Genomic DNA, 20,042 nt, shown 5'->3' with positions numbered 1-20,042 from the left:
ACTTAGAAAAGTTTTTAGTACCAAATGCGGCATTAAACTGCCTTATAAACTGCATAGCCTTCTCAATATGACCAAACTAACCATTAAAGGTGACAAATTTGACAAATTTACCACCTTCTTTGAACTCTTTAGGCTTAGAGGCCTTTGCTGCAGCTCGCTTGTGCTTAACCACCCCTTCCTTTTTAGCCTTGGGCACAGGTGTCCCAGAAGAAGTAGATGAAGATAAAGAGGTGGAACTGGAAGAGGAGGAAGAAGGACTTGGCATTCTATAACGATGTCTCCCCTTCGTGGAATGAGACTTTTCTTCATCATCATCCCTTTTCCTCATTTTCTTGCCCTCATGGTGGGGTTTCCTACTATGCTGGATGCATAATCTGAGGAAGAAGATGACGATGATAAACTGAGAGATCTCTTCCTGCTAATCTCCTTCTAGGTTGCTCCAGAAGGAGCTTTCTTTGGCCCTTCCTCTGCAAGAGGATGTTCTAATCTGCAAAACAAAGGACCCCTTCACCTGTGCTAGCAAGCAACTCCCTATAGGAGTCATCTTTATCAAGCTGCATGCCCTCTTCCTACCTAACCCTATCAGTGTCTGCAATCCCGGGATGAACTAGCATGATCTCATGAGGCCATCAATGCAACCCTCGCCTATAACTTGTAAGCCCTCACACAAGAGTATGACACCATTGCACACAATCCCTTATTTCTAAATTGAAGAATCCCTCAATAAGAGGGATATTTCATGTAGAGTTTGCTTTGACAATTTCCCCCCCTTTCTGCCAATAGCTTGGTGTCCACTTAAGGCATAATTCCCACGAAGTGTCTTAGTCATCAAATCGCTCAGGTCTGCTATCATTTGGAGCCAGTCTATCTCTTATATCAAAGGACTTAGCTCTTCAATGGGTACTAAGACTGAAAAGTTCGGCAGGGCCCTAAGTGCCGATCAAATGTTTCATGGGGACCCTATGCTTGTTATTCCCTTGATTGGGAAACTTTGTGTGCATGTACAGAGTTGATCAGGAAGACTTTTTCATTTCCCCTCTTAAGTATCATGATGTAGTTCTTGGGATGCCTTGGTTTCACTATAGGGATATGAAGTTATCTCTTCTTGAAAGAGCTTTAGATTTTGCACATAGGAGAAAAATGCAACGGATTGTTGCCAGGAACCAAGAGGAGACTATATCCATTGTATATAATGTATCTGCTAGTAAAGCAATGAAATCTGTTGTTTCAACGTACATGGTTTTCGTTAAAGAAAAAGATTTGGACATGCATGCTGAAATGAATGATGTTGATAAAGACAAATTTCAGTTTCTTGCAAGCTTTAAAGACTGCTTTTCAGATACCTTGCCAGGGGAGCTACCCCTTGAGAGACTAGAGGATCATCAGATAGAGCTCATGCCTGGCAATGAGCCACCCAATAGACCGTCATACACGGTCAGTGCCACTCAGAGAGAGGAGATTATGGCTTAGATCCAGGACTTGTTGTCCAAAGGGTTAATTCAGCCCAGCTCCTCTCCATTTTGTTCCCCTGTACTTCTAGTGCAGAAGAAGGATGGTTCCTTCTGTATGTCTGTTGATTTTCGTTTACTAAACAAAATGACTATCAAGAATAGATTCCCTATTCCACACAAAGATGATGTGATGGATCAACTCAGTCGAGCTTCAGTGTTTAGCAAGATAGATCTGAAAAGTGGTTATCATCAAGTCCGCATACAGCCACAGGATGTGCACAAGACAGCATTTTGCACTAGTGTTGGCCTGTATGAATATTTAGTAATGCCATTTAGGTTGACAAATGCCCCTACTACCATTCACTAAATGATCGATCATATCTTCTGTCCTTACAAGCATTTCACCCTGCTACCTTCTTCAATGACATCGTAGTCTTTTCAACGTCCAAAGAAGAGCACAAGAAACACCTTGCTACTGTCTTTCAAGAGATAGTCGATCAAGCAAGCGATGTCGAGCGAGCACGACCAAATTAGTGAGCGAGAAAAAGCGAGCGAAGCAGAAATGGTTGGGCTACCAACACATAATCTCATTGTATGTATGTACTCATTGTTAATAAATATTTATCCTGCTTCCTCAACATTTAACATGATTATAACATAATATTGCAAGTGCACATTAGTAATAGTGTTCTATATTCTCATGAGATAAGCTTAAATAGAAATGGTTTGGCTATCAACAATAGGTGCTATATAGTTGAAGTGCATCACTTGAGAAAAACATAACCTCACTATATGAATGTACTGAAGAGACATAGTAGCTAGCTAGGAATGGAATGGAAATATAGAAAACATAATGAAAGGCAAAGTGGAAAGGAAAGAAAGTACAAGTGCAAGGCAATAACCAAAATACTCACAATGTATTGATAGCTTGATGTTGACTGATGTAATAGACAATAGACAAGTACAACACTATATAGTGTGACACTAGACTCTAGAAAGTCAAAATGTCTATGGGATATCTCCCAATACGACACATGGCATGTCTAGGACTCACTAGACTATAAAACACCCCCTAGACACCTAGTACACTCATTTTTGACTCACTTTGGCTTCATATTCCAACACCCCCCCATGAAGGCAAGGTGAGAGACTACTAGAATGGAACCAAGAACAGAACATGACAATGATGGTCATCAAAACTGTGCATGCCGGTCTAGAACTAGACATGGTTCCCACACAATCTCAGAGGCAAATGAGCATGGCTCAAAGGCTAGTAAGCATAACATAGAAATCTCATCTAGCATGGCTCAGAGGCTCATCATGCATGGATGCATGACCAACTCAGAGGTCTAGAAGACCAATGCACCAACATCATGGAACTCTCAAGCCAGGCCTGATAAACAAATAGACCTATCAAAGCCAATACATATGGCTCCCACAATACATCCCCCCTTGGCTTCATAACGGGAAATCGGGATGAAGTCACACACCACTCATAAAAGAAATAACATCAGTTTAGGAGGACTATCCAAGGTTGAGTACCTTATAGACTCAACAAAATACTCAATACATATCATTTTAAGAGGACTACCCAGGGCAGAGGCCCCAAAATACATCAAGCTGTAGGAATAATAAAAATAGATCTCTTAGGAGTAAGAGATGTCCTCCAAATAGGCACTGCATATATATGCACATTCCTGCTAGTCGATGACTATGTCGATGAAGCACTAGGCATGGATGCCCCAAAATATGCATGGGGTAGCTACATGGAGCAGTCATGGCATGACTCTCAAAATAGAAGATGGAGAGTCACCCAAAAGTCGATGTAGAGGCCTCGGGTACCACGAGCAATCGGAAAGTCGATCAATGCGAAGAACCTCAGGCACTAATCAGATAAGTAATATCGGGGAAGTCACGAGCACTCGAAGAGTCAATCAATGTGAAGCTCGGGCACCACGAGAACTTAGAGAAGCAATTGTCGATAGTCGAGAAATATCTAGAGCTCACATCGATCGGTACGGGCAATCATAGGTCAAAGCCGGGCCGTGTCATGCTCGAGAGCTTACATCAATCACTCCGGGCCAAGTGAGAGAGGACAATGTCACCAGGCCAAGTGAGAGCAATGTGAGGAAATAGAAGACTGATGCCAATGCCGGGAATGCAAGGGAGAGAGATCATTGCAAGCACTTAGCAGAGAAATGGTGGCGGATTTGGTGACTGTTGGAGGAGCAGCAATGTGGGCAAAGAGATGTCGGGCAAAGAGTAGCTACGTGGGCAGCAGGAGAAGCTGTGTGGGCAGCTAGAAGCAGTGTGGGTGTACGGGCAGATCTTGGCAGCAATCCCGAGGCTGGAGCAGCAGGTGAGCTGAGACGGATTGTTTGCAGAAGATGGCGCACATTTCGAGGCTGGCTGTATGGGCAATACTGCAGAAGCATACAGACAACAGGCCTTTTGTATGGCGCAACAGTCCGTACAGTTGTACGGCTGGTACGGGCTGTTTGTACGGTCTTGTTGTACGGTGCAGCAGCAGCGTGGGCAGATCGTACGGCTGGTAGTGAGGCTACAAAAGCGGCCGATGGTGAGGCATGAGTAGGAGGAGAGGAGCTCAAGATGGTAGAGGAGAAGAGAGCTACGGTGGAGAGGAAAAGGAAGAAGGGAGAAGGGAAGGGGAGCTCCTCCAAGAGAAGAGAGGGCAGCTTCTCTTTCTGGCCACCCTCTACCTCATGGAGAAGCAAGGAGGAAGGAAGGCTCTGATACCATATGAAGAGACATGGTAGCTAGCTAGGAACGGAATGGAAATATAGAAAGCATAATGAAAGGCAAAATGGAAAGGAAAGAAAGTACAAGTGCAAGGCAATAACCAAAATACTCACAATATGTATTGATAGCTTGATGTTTACTAATGTAATAGACAATAGACAAGTACAACACTATATAGTGTGACACTAGACTCTAGAAGTCACAATGTCTATGGGATATCTCCCAATATGACACGTGGCATGTGTAGGACTCACTAGACTATAAAACACCCCCTAGACACCTAGTACACTCATTTTTGACTCACTTTGGCTTCATATTCCAACATGTACTCATCGTTAATAAAGCTTTATAGTATCACCACAATTTTGAAGATGATTATAACATAAGCTTGCAAGTCTACATTATTGATAGTGTTATTTACTCTCATGAGATGCACTTTCATAGAAAATGCTTTTTTTTCCCAAACTTCATTAAGTATGAATGAAAGCCGCAAGAGCAAGCTCAAATGCGGGAGTACATCATGTCATGCATGAGAGAAAAAACAGCTCAAAAGGAGCTACCAAAAATCCAAGGTGGAGGCTGAAAATGCCACCTCAACCCTGAAGAAGACTCAGAGAATAATGGAGATCCCCTCCAAACTCTAGAAAAAGTATCTCTCCTAACTGTAGCTGCTCTAGAGGATCCTTGCATGCTCGCCCAGATGACCATCACTGTGTGTATAGTATCAGTCCATATACTGGCCATAGATTGGGAAGGGGTAACTTGTGAACCCTCCATCGCCTCCATACATCTGGCCCTCCAAATATGCCAAGCTATACTCCTAGCCAGAATCCTCCAAGATGTGTCTACCGAGGCATGAGCAGCTTTAAAAGGATTAAAAGGAACATCCTGGAGAGAGAGCAAGACTCCACAGAGTGTCGTCGTATAATGAAGAATGAGTCTAAGTCATGTCCCTCGAAAAACACATAAGGACCAGTAAGAGATAACGATGCCACTGATCCCAAAGTCATGAAGAAGGGTGCTCTATGAAATATGCAAAGAATCATGTTAACACCCTTCCGGATCGTCCTCGCCTGTCTGCACTCCCAGAGGTAATGCTGAACCGACCCAACTGTTGTGTGGCATCGAGGACAAGTAGGATCAGCCCCAAACTTGGATCTCCACGGGGTCACTGCAATCCCTCCATGAATAGAAAGCCAAAAGAAGAGAGTGATCTTTCTATTTCTGAGGGATTTCCAAAGCCTTCTCCGAAAGTTTTTCTACACCTCTGCAGAAATCTGAAAACTATCCCAATGAGAAGCTCTAGAGGGCCTCCAACCTATAGCTGAAATCTCCTAGCACCTCTGACTCTGTAACTAAAGAAGGAAATGCTCTTCTCTCGGTACCCTCGTAGAAATGCTTTGGCTGCCAACAAGTAGTATGTAGTTGAAGTGCATCATTCAATAAAAACTTCAACATTGAACATGATCATAACATGTTATTGAAAGTCTACCTTGGTAAAAGTGTTCTATATATTTTCATCAAAAGAACTTGCATAGAAAATATTTGATTGTTTGTGCCCCAATGTATGGATAGAGTTCTTACATAATTCCATTTGCGAGCAGCCTTGCTCGAAATTTGGTGCAAGAAACTTTAAAAAAATCCATTAAATTCACATTTTGATACATGAAATTTTACTAAATGGTGCAAAAGGTCATGGTAACCATCTAAATCATGCCTTGCCATTCCTTTTTATATGTAATATTACCCTATTTGGATTTGTAAATCGAAAGATATAAGACGTCGAAATTCTCATGTTTTGGGCCAAAAGAGGGAGCACACCTTTGGCTCGCTCGCTTTTTCTTGCTCGCCTTTTTTGGTTCGCTCACTTTTCCTCGCTCGCTTTTTGGTAATCCTCGTCTTTCAAGAGCTATGCAATCATCATCTCTATGCCAATAGCAAGAAGAGTGAATTCTTTCTGGAAGAGATCCACTATTTGGGAGATATTATTTTCAAAAATGGAATTCAGATGGATCTTGTTAAGATTCAAGCTATTCAAGAATGGCCTGAGCTTATGGCGTGAGCTTAAAAGTGCTCATGAAGTATGCAGATTTCTGGGACTTTTCTTGTACTACAGAAGGTTTATCGAGCATTTGCTGCTATAGCTGCTCCACTTCATGACTTGACCAAAAAGAATACAGCCTTTAGACGGCATGAGCCACAAAGGACAGCATTCAATACACTCAAAAGCAAGTTGACTACAAAACTAATTCTAGTAGTCCCTAATTTGTACAAGCCTTTTGATGTGAATTGCGATGCTTGTGAAGAATGTGTTGGGGCTGCACTTGATCACAATGGCCATGTAGTGGCTTATGAAAGCCGGAGACTACGGGATGCTGAGAGGTACTTGGGAATCTATGAGAAAGAATTGCTAGTTGTGATTCATGCCATTAATACATGGAAGCACCATCTCTTAGGTGCAAATTTTATTGTTAAGACTGACCACCAAAGTCTGAGATACTTCCTAACACAGACTAAGCTCTCAAAGGAGCACATGAAATGGGAAAACATGCTGTCTATGTATCATTTTCAGATTGTCCATACATTGGGAGCTCAGAATAGAATGGCTGATGCCTTGTCTCGAAGACCCTGGAACAACAATGTGACCATTTCTTATCATAGGGATCTCAAAGAGTTGAGAGAACAGTATGCCAGTGATCCAGACTTTGGAAAGATAACGCAGCAAATGCAAGATGGGCAGTCAGCAAGTCAGTATTCCACGAAAGATAGCTATTTAATAAAGGATGACAGCCACCCAAGATATGAAGCAAAAGATTTTGGAAGAATGCCATGCATCTCCATATGTTGGGCATAGAGGAATTACAGCTACTACTCAAGCTTTGGAGAGGTTATTTTCGAGTATGACAGGCGGAAGGCACCTCGCCTACTAATGCCTCTTCCTGTGCCTCAGACACCATGGGAAAGCATAGCAATGGACTTCAATTTTTACTTGCCACGATCAAAGACTGCAAATGATGGGATAGGGACTATTACAGACAGAGTCAGCAAGAAGGCCCATTTCATTCCAGTACTGAATACAATCAAGGCAAACCATATGGCCAAAGTTTTCTTGGCTCAGATTTTCAAGCACCATGGTATGCCTAAGTCCATTGTTATGACAACATGGAACAAAAATCTGAATTTTTCTTCTTTTTTCCATCCCCAGACACCTAGGTGGTCAAAGTGAAGTAGCAAATTCAATTGTGCTAGACCTTTTGAAATGCTACGTGGCTGATCAAAAATCAGATTGTACCTTCCACTCGTGGAGTTTGCATACAATACTACAGTTCATACCTCCACAAGTAAGCCTTGTCTGAGGTCATATTTGGAAATGTGATTTCTGCCACCAATACTGAGGACCAAAGACGAGATATTTGCAGCTCATTAGTATGTCAAAGATCTCCAGATGGCATTCAGCCACATGCGGACAGCAATAGAGAGGTCTCAGGAGAAACAAAAGAAATCTACAGCTAAGCATAGAGGAAACTAGACCTCAAGAGAGGCGATTGGGTACTTTTAAAATTTGAGAAAGCAGGCTCCGCAAGCTTAAGGGCAAAGAGAAAGTGTATGTCAAGCTGCCTACTATGGCCCTTCCCGGGTCACATATGAAATCAATGAGGTGGCATGCAGATTAAAGTTACCAGAGAATTGTAAGATTCATAATGCCTTTCATGTGAGTCTTCTGAAAAAATACCAAGGGCCGGAGCCTACATAACCTATAATAGAAGATCCATGAGAAGTGGATGAGCTAGAGGAGATCCTCCATCAAGAGCAGATTGTGTACCATACGAAATGCAAAGGACCTCAGGGAAAGGTCTATTTTACATACCTTGTAAGGTTCAAGAATTATTCGGCATTGCATGCCAAGTGGATGGATGAAGACATGTTGTCTGATTATTCACTAGTTCTGGGTTTTTACAAAGAGGGTTTTCAATTGAGATCAACTGATTAGAAGCCGAGGGGATGTTACCAAGCTGTAAATATTCCAAGTACAAAGTTGACCATTAAAGAGTTCTTCATTTGTTTTTTATTACGGTCAAAGAGTCCTTCTAATTGGTCAAAGCATTGACTTCGGTCAAAGACACTTGGCTTCGATCAAAAAGGCCTAACTTCGGTCAAGGAGACAGCCAAGAGGGTTGAATTTAGTCAACCAAGACATTCCAACTCGGTTGGAGAGGTTTGGTTATAAATAAGGCGCCTTGACTTTAGTCAAATCCCCTTAATTAAGGTCAAAGAGGGTTGACCTCAACCAAAGAATTAATGTTTGGCGTGCACATTGGTTTGCTTGGCTGGGATGCCCACAACAACTAGGATTAGTCTAGAGTTCATTTTTGCATGCAAAAGGCCAACGGTTAATGGGTACCATGGTGGTGTGCTTCATTAAATGTTGCAAGTACCGGTTACGGTGCCCTACTTTTAGGGGGCTAAGGATGCTTACCAAGAGAAATTTACTTCAGCATGTCACCCAGGGCTTGGAAGCCTCCACAGCTGCCAATCTTTTTGGCACGTAATTAGTGTTAGCTAGGAAGATGACACATGGCACTTCTTTCTCTCATTCTTTCACTCTCACACACATTAAGGCCCAGAACCAACAGGCTGGACCCCCCCATAGGTACTTTATTTCACAAACGAAAGATTTACAGAGAGAGTTCTGCAGCTCGAAGCTGATTTTACAAACATGGGGAATCAGAAATACAATAGGAGATCAGCTTCCCTCTCTTGGCAAGAGCAGAGAGAGAGAGAGAGAGAGACAGAGAGAGACAGAGAGAGAGAGAGAGGGAGAGAGTTTCAGATGTATTGGAAACGAGAAAACAATTGATGATCGTGGCGGTGCATTGATCGGCTAATTGATGATCAAAGACCTTTGAAGACGTACTACTATTGGCCCTGCAAATGCTGACAGTATTTGATGCATTCATGGACAACGTTTGAATGTCCCTCACAAAATGAACAACTGTCAAAACCAGCAGCATGCTTTTTTTTGTTAAATTAAAGCCAATGTAAACTCAAAAGGGAAAAAACATACTCTGTTGACGTGCGGATCAGTTCATAGACCATATCTGTCTGCAAAATACAACGTTAAATATCAGAAAAATGTAATATACACTAAGGAATTAGATAATGGTGCCACAGGTTCGTTGTAACAGTCAACTACTCAGACCCTCCCCTATGACTGAGTCCCAAATCTGCTTCTGTTATGTCTCTGTTCCCTCAGCCAAAACTACACAAATTTTAAATTGTTCATCGATATGAGGCCTAATTTATCAGTAGACTTCCAAAACATACTCATTTGTAAAAACAAGCCAGCTGAAATCGCTTGGTTTTGTCAATAACAAATGACATCCTTAAAGCTCTAAAATCATCAAGAATTCTTCAGCGTCAACCAATCAATCAACTCTGAAATAAAATCGCACACACAAGGTGAATTACACAAACACATCCATAAAGAACAACAACTTTTCACTAATACCTTAGAGATCAAGTTCCAAAGGTTAAGGTTCTGAAACAGTAGTTTTTTACAAAGTGATTAAAAATTAGTCCCTATTGTCATAGCTTGGAAAGTTATTTCTAAGCATGTGATTAGAAATTAGTCTCACCCGCAAAGATTGTCATAGCTTTGAAAATAATTAAGCTTCTAGCTGACAGATGAATTCGATCAAAGCCACATGGATATTGGATCAGTCTTTCACTCAGGCTAATCAACATATACACAAAGACAACCGTTTGGATGAGCCCATGTTCACGCATGCACTGTCTTCTGAAATTGTAAAATGTCACAAACATCAAATTACAAAGCCCTCCCCCATATGTATATTATGTGGGGACATCAAAGTGCTCAAACCATTCATGAGAAAAACAACCACCAAAAAATGGATTCTACTTCAGCTGAGAGAGCAGATAACAGCATGTCTTGCTCCAAAGTACTGTAAGTAAAAAGGCATAAAGCGATCCCTCAAGCCGTACTTCAAGAACTAGAAGAAGCCACCACAAACCCAGCCCTTGAGGCAAGTTTGAGCTCTTTCTCGCGCGTCCTAGGAGTCACCAAACGATCTATTCCATTCACTCCATAGCACCTCCGCTTCACAGCCTTGGACTAAAGATTTTTCAGGTTTCAGTTGGAAACCAAGGTACAGACTCAGCCGATCCTTATGGCTTGCTCCCTGGTCCGCCTTCATGCTAAATGCTTTGAGGCCAAGGCTTATTTCCTTTTCCTCGCCTTTCAACTGATTTGGCCAAATCATCCCCAAATCCCTACACTTTGCTCTGCCAAGACCTCATTTCGCAAGGGTAGGGGTTGCCACAAAGGCTCAACAATCACCTTACTACCGTGCATTTCATCAAAGAGCATACTGAACTCCTATTTGCCATATAGTTTAACATTAGAGCCTACGTGATCAGATCTCTATTTGTAGAGGAATCAATTACTTGGGAGGAAGCTAGGGTGGCAGATCATCTCAGAGCATGATGTCTTGGAACTCTTGGAGTAGATCCACCATTGCTTGCCCCACGAAGGAGTGGCTTGAACCACAGTGATTTGGCACTGGACGTAGACAAGTGCACACGTCACCCTTGCGGGCGGCGTGACCTGCTTGAATATGCGAGATTAACGGAATCCCTAGTATGCTCCGATCACCGCATATCACGGCGGGCTCAAGTAAACCTTCCACAATAGTGAAGGTGTCCTACCACCAATCAGGCATCGGTACATGCTCACGGAACCACTGAATCCCGAGGATCATGTCCCACCCCATCAAAGGAGTCAAAATAAAATCCCACGAGAGGGGCTGAAGCGATTGCAAACGTCCAGCCCACTGTCCACCACTTGAGTTATCAACGATCTTCTTGGCACGAATCTGCTCAGTATGGAGGGCTGAGGCCAAGTGTGGCCTCCCGCTACACATGTAGCTGAAGGGACGGCCCTTGAGGCGCCTCAAGGGGGCTCTAGAGAGGCGGCTGGAGGGCGGCCTCCAACCTACTAGAGGCACAGCAGCAGCCCGCTGCTGGGAGCTGCAAGCAGCCCAAGGGGGGGCGTGACGACAAACGCGAGGAGGGATGCAGGATGGGCGGCACAGCCCACGCACGCGGCAGGCTGGTAGGAGGGGGGGGTTGAAAACGGGGCATAGGAGGGGCAGAGGTCGAAGGGAAGGAAGGGCGTGGAAGGATAAAGGGGGAGACGAGAGAGGAGATGGCGAGGCGGGGTGGAGGAGGGGGGAGCGTGAGCGTAGAAGGAGAAGGGGGGGGGAGGAGAACGAGGCGGGATGGAGGATGGGGAGCACGAGCATGAAGGGGGAGGCAGCTCGAGCGCAGGAGAGAAGCTCATCAATTACTTATCTAGACAGTACCCTTGTCATAGTCAGATTGTAGAGTCTTGACGTGCTGCAGCCCCTCCTTCACAACTTCAACAGGCCAAGCATGAGATCCCATGCCCTCCCTGTCTAGTAAACCTCTCTGCAATAAATGCAACAAAATACATGAAATTCACAAATGCCACTAAAAGTGTGCCTTTCTTTCAAATTCCTCAGAATTCTCTTGCAGGTTCAGCTTTCAAGGACCCTTCTAGGGCTATTGCAACCTTTTTAGACAGGCATGGGTGGGTCCATACAGCTATACGGCCCTCAAAAGTGGTCCGCAATTGCAAAAAATGAGGTGGTGCAGCTGATGGCTTGTACGGGCTACTTTGTTTGTCTCCTCTGGCTGCATGCTGACCTCTCTGGCTGTTTTTGTAAGTCCTTCAATTTATGCCTCAAAATCTCTGCTGGCACAAATTATGCAGATCAGCTGAAACTTTCTTCAGACTTGAGCACCTATTTGATCCTTGGCTGATCAAAGCACCTGTGCAACGCAGCTGAAAGAAATATGTCCATACAGTGCACTAGTGGTGTAGCTGCAAGCAAATAAATACATGGATGCTTCACAAGTTGTCCATACGAAGTACAGACTCACATGTACGTGGCGGCTGCAAGAAATCTGTCTGTATAGGTATACAGACCTGCGCTGGTGGTGTGGCTGCAAGCAAATGGCTATTTGGATGCTTCAGCAACCTGAAAATCACTTCCAAGCTGACGTTTTTTGCAAATGGAAGCTATTTTTGTGAATTCTAGTAGTATTGGATGCATATGATTCCGCTTCCTCACAAGATGCCCTTCAGAATTCACTGGTCTTGCTCTCCAGTGGACGTTAATAGACTTTCTTTCTTTCTTTCTTTCTTTCTTTCTATTTGCAAGTGGTTAGCGATTCACAAGTGTGAGACAAGGTGGCTCTGATACGAATTTTTTAAATCTTAGAAGATGAAACCCTAAAAATGATAGTACAACACAATTGCGATAGCAGAACGAACAATTGAATTCCAAAAGCTGTAAATGCTAGAATGATTACCACATGATTTTCACCCTTTTATAAGGGGGACTGAAGTGAGAACACTAGTCTAGGATGCATCTCCTAGTGACACGTGGCATTATGTGCCATGTCAGCCCTAAATGTGCAAAATACAATATGCATACCAACTCAAAGCTTATTGACAGGGCTATCCACCCATCAATCATAAGCTGAGCATTACATCTGAAAATCATGAGAAGTCATGCTTTGAATGCAAGACTACCTATGCGACATGAATAGGATAGGCAGAGGATATGTAACCATTAACTTTTAGCGTAGGGAGGTAGCCCAAAACAAGGGTGAAACTTTATATTTGCAACTTCAAGAATACATTGCCCTTACAACATTTTTTTTTTTTTGTAGCTGCTGCTCCCCGCGTTCGGTGCTGCCCTCCGCCTCCCTTCCCCGCTGCCCTCTATGTCCCTTCCCTGCCCCTCTCTCCTCCCCTCCCCTCAGCCCCCTTGCTACCTTCCCTATCCCGCCCCCTTTCCCCACCTGCTCCCCTGCCTTTCCCCACACTTTCTTCCGCCCCCACCCCCCACCCCTACCCCTGCCTCTCCACAGCCCCCTCTCTCAGCCCCTACCCCCCCCTCTACTTCCGCCCTACTCCTGCCCCTTCCCCGCCCCACTCCTGCCCCTTCCCCGCCCCTACCCCCGCCTCTACTCTCAGCCCCTACCTCCGCCCCTACCCCCCCTCTACTCCGCCCTCTACCTTCAGGTAAGAGGGGCCTTGATCTTTGTCCAATATGTTAGACTATAGCTCACACTTTCAGTAAAAGATGAAATCCAAGAAGGGTTTCAATAGCATTTCAAAGACAAAATTTTGTGTAAGTGCAAGATTCAACTTTCGAGCAACATCTCCTATGGAGCTTGGGAAGAATGACTTTCTGAATTGATAGAGTATTTCGAGTTATACATATAAAAAACTCAACTTGAAGCGAGAAGCCAACCAACACACGGTAAATGGACTTTTGCTAGGATATATAGCTGAGTATAAACTCTTTGCAGCTTTTGTATGTCCATTGCAAGCTGAACAATTGGTTTGTATGATCTTTGTAAACAAAGACTCTCAAAGGGTATGTCAAACAATTTTGGAAGTGGTAAGTACGTATGTATGTACACAACACACTTTTTTTTTTTTTTTTGGTAAACCCATGAGAGGTATATTATCAGCAAGATTTACATGAGGGTCTCAAAAAACAGAGAGCCTCAACAGGAAATCAAAAGCAAAGAGAAACTATTTCCAGGCATGACTGAGGACGATCTCCTTGATGGCAAGCATCATAGATAGATTGCCGTAGGGAGAGTCTGAAATATTCATAAGATTGCAAGAACCGATTCCCAAAATATCTCATGTTGTGATCCTGCCATATGGTCCAAAAAGCCCAATATCTGACCCAGTACAAAAATAAAGAGTAATGGACCAAGGTTGTAGGAAGTCTGCCAAAAAGCCAAAAATGTTTCCCAAAAGGAGAGTTAGGGAAACGAAGGCGAAGCAACATGGAAATTTTGCATATGAAGGTCTTAGTGCTGGAGCACATCCAAAACAAATGAGGCACTGTTTCAGAAGGGGCCATGCATCGAAGACAAGAAGCAGATGCAATCCTTCGTTGAGCCAGAGTGAACCCCACGGATAAGGTTCCTGTAAGACAACGCCATAGGAAAAGCTTTTGCTTGAGAGGCAATTTGCTCCTCCATAAATTGCGGAGATTCTTTCGCCACCAAGCAAGTGATTTTGCCATATGCCAAAGAGAATTAGCATGTAAGTGAATCCATGGTGACGGCTGGAGGAAAGAGTATGTCGTCCCAACCGTTAGGTCAAAAAGAGTAACAGGACGAGAATTTGAGCCCACCGGGTGTAACTGCCAATCGTGTAATCGGTCCCTATTAGATAAAGGAGGGATGGGAAGAAAAGGCTGCAGCAATTCAGCAATTTTTCCCCAAATAAACCTGTGATGCATGGCTAGTGGATAGGAAGCCATGGCCTGAGGGAAGGAAAGCATTTGACCAGTAGCATCAACAATGTCATTTATACACCTGATCCCCAATTTGCTGAGATTATATGCCCGAATCGGCTCTTGGAGGGCCAATGGAGGATCAAAAACAGCACTCCAGTAAATACTTTCTTGCCGAAGGGAATTGGCATGAGACAAAACGGAAGGGGCCCAATGAGCATGCGAAAGGACCTGTTTCCAATCGCTAATAAGTGAAGTAGCAAAAGGGCAACCCGGGATAGAGCCTACAAAGAAGGAAGGGGAAGGGAAGAAAAGATTATTGTCGGAGCGCGTCTATAGATGCGTCTGATCCATGCACCATGTGCAGTGGTACGTAAGGACGTGCACATGGTTGCAAGCATATGAGTCCATGGCTGCTTCTGACGAAAAAAGGTGAGTAGAAGAGGAATTTTCCTGGCCAAGACATGATGTGCAATATTCAGCACATTCAATCCACCGTGCATCCTTGGGGAACAAACTTTTGCCATCCTCATAAGTCTTAGAGCTTTAGCAGAAGACTTTGTTTTCCATAACAGTTCCATAGCGTGAGACATAAAGGCAGAAATGTCCTGAGAAGTCCAATGCATCAAAGGCAAATAATACTGAACATAAGCCATGATAATCGACTGGACAAATCCGGAGCCTAACATGGAGTGGCCAAGTGGAGAGCTTCCAATAAAGCTGTCTCTATCTATCTATGTATCTACACATACATACACACTTTCTTTTGGGTGAAATCCATTTGTCATATTATTACAAAGAACAGTTCCCAAAGAACGGGACAACCAGCTACAAACATCAGAAGATATCATTATATGACAAGAAAGAAAGATAGTCTAGATCACGCGCATGGAGACAATCATAAAATGATTGTCGCAGAGATGCTCGGAAGAATTGATATTTAGACATAGAGAGAACACCAAAGACCCGATGATGGCCTTCCATAGGGTCCATAGTGACCAAAAACGAACCCAATAACAAAGATCATTACTGGATGAAACCAAACAGCTGAAATTTCTTGCCGAAGCAAAACGACCCTAAAGACGCTACTGTAGCAAAAGCAAGAAGTCATGAGACTCTGGGCAATGCCAAAACAAATGGGGCATAGACTCCCGTGGAGACAGACATCTTTGACAAGTGGAAGGAGCAATATGATGGCAAGCCAAGATCTGTCCGAGTGGAAGAACCCCGAGCATAACACGCCAGAAGAAAAACTTTTGTCGAAGAGGGAGTTTTGAAGCCCATATATGGTGCAATCTTTCACCCACCACCGAGAGAAGCGTGTCATTAGACCAGATTGGATTGGCATGAATAGAAACCCAAGGGGAAGGCAGCAAAACCTTATACAAGGATGCGACCATGAAGAACCCAGCAGTCACAAATCTCAAGACGAGGTATTGGCTGAAAATCATGGAGCATCCGTGACACTAAATACCATATGGGCCAATAATGATGTCCCAAAGCATACTATTTGACAGCTGTAGGAAAAGAGATGACCGTACCAGCGGTAGCAAGCACATCATCCACATGGCAGATTCCTTTGGACCAAAGAAAATAAGAGCGGCGAGATTCTTGTAAACCCAAAGCAGGCATGAAAGCCTTTGACCAATGAAGACTCTGAGCACGCAAGGAGTTACCAGCAAGAGTGTCCCTACCATTCCATTTCAGATAGGAAAGTATGTGATTCCAATTAGCCATTGGACGATAATCAGACGAGACAGAAGGGCATCCCTTCATTCTGCCATCAATATGACCCAAAAGAAAGTCCCAATGAGTGGTGTGCCAGTGACCAAAAGCTAGAGAAGACAAGTGCAAAATCAAATGTCTCATTATGAAAAGCCATGGTTGATCACCCTGCATGAACTCCGGCATCAATTTCCCCTTGTGGGCTAGAATATGCATGTGAATATTTAGAATATTCAGTCTCCCATACATTTTAGGCGTGCAAAGGTGATCCACTGAACGCAGCCTAAGGGCTTTCCAGCGAATGCGTGAGCGCAAAAAGAGCTCCCTGATAGTAGACATAAAACAGGAGATGTCTTGCTTAGCAAATAGCATCAAAGGCAAATAACTCGATACAGGCAACCATATTGGATTGAACGATGCAGTAATGGACATGCAAGGGCCATGTTGCCAGTTTCCAATATTCTAGCTTCTTCTTGAGCACATCAAGAACCCAGTCCTTTTGCTAATGGCAATTGACCGTCCACCCCAAAGGGTAACCAAGATGCCTTACAACCTGCGTGGGTAAAACAATCCCCCGGCCATGATATATGATGCCAAGCTTTCTCATCGAGAGGCAGAAGTTTAGATTTCTGAAAATTTACGTGCAGGCCCACAACCATAAAGATAAAGCACGCATGAGGCATGAAAGATCCCTTTCAGTGTTCTGAGGCAACAAAAAGAATCATCAACATATGCCTGCGCAATCAAAGGTCTGCTGCCATGTATCTCTAGACCATGCAAAGCACCTGGATCTACAAAATGATCCATATATTGTAATGGGATGAGTAGCTATGGCATCAACCAATGCACTAAGAGGACAACCCTGTTGTACCGAACAAAAAACGGTCCAGTGGTCACTAATAGCCCTTGCCAAAATGCACTAGCAGCTTGCTATCTTGATATAACCAACAAATAAGATGCTGCATTTTCTTCCCAAATCCTAGTACCTTCATGGTTTGTGCGATGAGATCCCATTGAACCATGTCAAAGGCTTCAGCAATATCCACCTGTATCAATAAAACATCTTGCTCAATGTACTTTCCACATATGCATTGGCAATATTATCAGTAATATGTCTGCGGCGGGGAAGAAGACCATATTGAGTAGGATGCAACCCATCATGCAGAAAGCCCTTGATCCAAACCATCTTAGTAGCCAGCTTATAGATGACAGGCATAAGAGTAATGGGTCTGACATAAATGCTTTTTGGTGAATAACTTCACCAAGCCTTTCTTCCAACTAGTAGTGCATTTGTTGAGTTTTCCACATTTGATTAACCAAATGTAATAATGCATGTGAAAGGGCATCCCAATACTGTAGATAAAACTCCACCATGAGACCATCCCACCCCGGAATTTTCCAGTCTCCCACAAACTATGATATCATCTTTCAACTCTCTCTTTGTGAAAGGGAATTCTAGCTGCAAAGCCTATTGTTGCGGAGGAAGAATCGGACAGACATATTGAAGGAGCTCCTGCCGAGCTGACATAACCTCCTGTGATGGAGAATCAACTTGCCCAAAATGTCGAGCAAAGTGAGAAATATAAGCCTCAACAAGTTGTGCTCTAGAATTGGTCCACGTACCATCCCAATTTTTAACATGAGAAATATTAGCAGATTGTCTTTTAGAATGCAAGTTTTTTAAAAAGTCCTTTGAGGAACAACCCTTATCAGTGAAAGCCATTTGCCTAGCCCTGATTTCCCATTTCCGAACCTTCATGTGGTCATTGCATTGAAGAAAGTGTGTAGCCTGGCACAAGCAAGCAGCCTCATCTCGAGTTAATTGCTGAAATGGCTGGTTCTTGTCAATTCTTGACAAATGCTTTTAGCTTTAGCAACATCTTCTCTGAGAGTATGCATAAAAGTCTTGCTATAGTCGCGAATAACATGCTTCATGTGGGTGACAAAAGCTGTCCATGCAAAATCAGCATCTATATGACAATGTGTCCAAAGATCTGGCAGCCTGTCCTACTGAATATCATAAAAAGACAGCTGCAGCCAAAGAGGAGCATGATCTGAATGCAGGAAGGTATAATACGTCCACATATGACAAGTGAAAGCACCATATTGCCGCAGATTAAGCATATACCATTGATCTAAACCGGCTCGATAAGCGGACTGCGCATTATGCTGAAAAGTATAACCAGGAAGCAAAGGCCTAGTCACCTTCCAAAAGGTCAAACAAGACCAAACTGAGAGATAATTGTGTTCATTGCACTCTCTGAGAGGCAAGCATGTTCCCCACACACACTTTTTTTGGTGGTAAAAGGAATTTTGCATTAAGAAAGCATTTACATTCATAGCTGTCCCAAAGTGGGACAGCAACTACTCTATGCATTGGCTGTCCATTTTCTTCTCAACTGATTTAGGATTTTGCGTGTTCTACGCACACACACAAAGAGAGGAGAGAAAGAAAGAAAGAAAGAAAGAAAGAGAGTTTATTAGCGTCCTCGGGGGGCCAAAAATGACCCATGGGACCCGTCTCGATACAATGTAAAAAGAGTCTCCTCAAGGAGAGAGGTCAGGAGTCTATGAGTTCCTGACGACAGGTAAAAAGACGAGTGACAAAAGATCCCAATGCTGCCGGAGAGGCAGTGGAGAGAACTGATGTCAACTTAGCGGAGTCCCCCCGTATCTGCTGGTAGTCCTCCCTGATATGTGCATATCAGGGGCACTGTAGAGCTACATGTGCCTCCGTCTCAACTGTCTGCATGTCACAAAGGGTACAGACTCTAGCATGTCTAGGCTGGTGTATCCAAGCTCCCTGCTCAATGGCAAATGTATGAGATCTGGTACGGAACCTGGCGATGTTTCTGTGATATAGAAGAGGGATAGGTGTGCTAATATAAGACTGAGCATGAGTCTCTATGGACATGTATGTAGACCAACATGTGGGATTTATGTTGTCTTGGTAATATTCCAGCTTTACCCTCTTTTCACTTGTCAACCAGTGATTCCGCAAAGTGTTCAGTAAAGATAGTTGAAACTCTTGCATGTTGACCTTTTCAGGCGGCATGATCAAATATGCTTCCACTTTCCATCTGCTGAACCATTTTCTTATGTCGGTTGCCCATCCTGTGCAAATGACCTTACTTTTGTAGTTCTTTTGAAGCTTTGTGCTGGCATTCCATGCTTTATAAGGCAGCCTATCAGGTTGCATTTGCTGCACCTCTATTAGGTATTGCATAACTCTGATTAATGCATGAAATTCAATTGGTCTTCTTCCCGTTTCCAACAGAAGTATTGAGTATGGAGTAGTGGGTTTGACACCAAGGTGTCTTCTTAGGAAAGCTTTTTGCATTTTCTCAATATCATTCCATGTAGAGGCTGAAATGCTGCCTCCCCATACTTCCACTCCATATAATACTGTCTGCACTACATCTGCATCAAACAATATATTTCGAATTTTCCAGAGAGAGAGAGAGAGAGAGTGCGCGGACACACGCACGATGACCACCATGCCAACTACATGGATCCTCATAATAAAAATTCCACATAGCCAATGCATGCATGCATATATATGACTAAAAAAACAGGGTGATGAAATCATACACAACATATACGCAGTGAGCTCCTGCGAATCCCCCTCCCCTCCCCCGCTCCCGTCTACCCCCCCCTCGCGCTGCGCGGCCCCCTCTCCCTTCCCCCTCCTCCTTCGCCGTCGCCTCCCGCCGCGCCCCTCCGTCCCCCTCTCTCC

At 43.7% G+C, this 20,042-nt stretch overlaps 1 protein-coding gene across 2 annotated transcripts in view; it reads right to left on the bottom strand.

Annotated features, from left to right (window-relative positions):
• LOC147906253 (P-loop containing nucleoside triphosphate hydrolases superfamily protein) overlaps positions 1-20,042 on the bottom strand; it is a 135,250-nt gene that overhangs the window by 63,583 nt on the left and 51,625 nt on the right. For both annotated transcript variants that reach the window (XM_087383812.1, XM_087383802.1), the window contains one exon: positions 9,277-9,314. In XM_087383812.1, the coding sequence (XP_087239938.1) occupies positions 9,277-9,314 (38 nt within the window). The remainder of the gene's footprint in view (positions 1-9,276; positions 9,315-20,042) is intronic.

Source organism: Dipteris shenzhenensis, chromosome 1 (assembly GCF_047967505.1).
Source record: "Dipteris shenzhenensis isolate YYH24624 ecotype China chromosome 1, Dip_SZ_1.0, whole genome shotgun sequence".
Taxonomy (NCBI): domain Eukaryota; kingdom Viridiplantae; phylum Streptophyta; class Polypodiopsida; order Gleicheniales; family Dipteridaceae; genus Dipteris; species Dipteris shenzhenensis.
The sequence above is the reverse complement of the archived record's forward strand: the minus strand, read 5'-3'. Positions and strand labels throughout refer to the sequence as shown.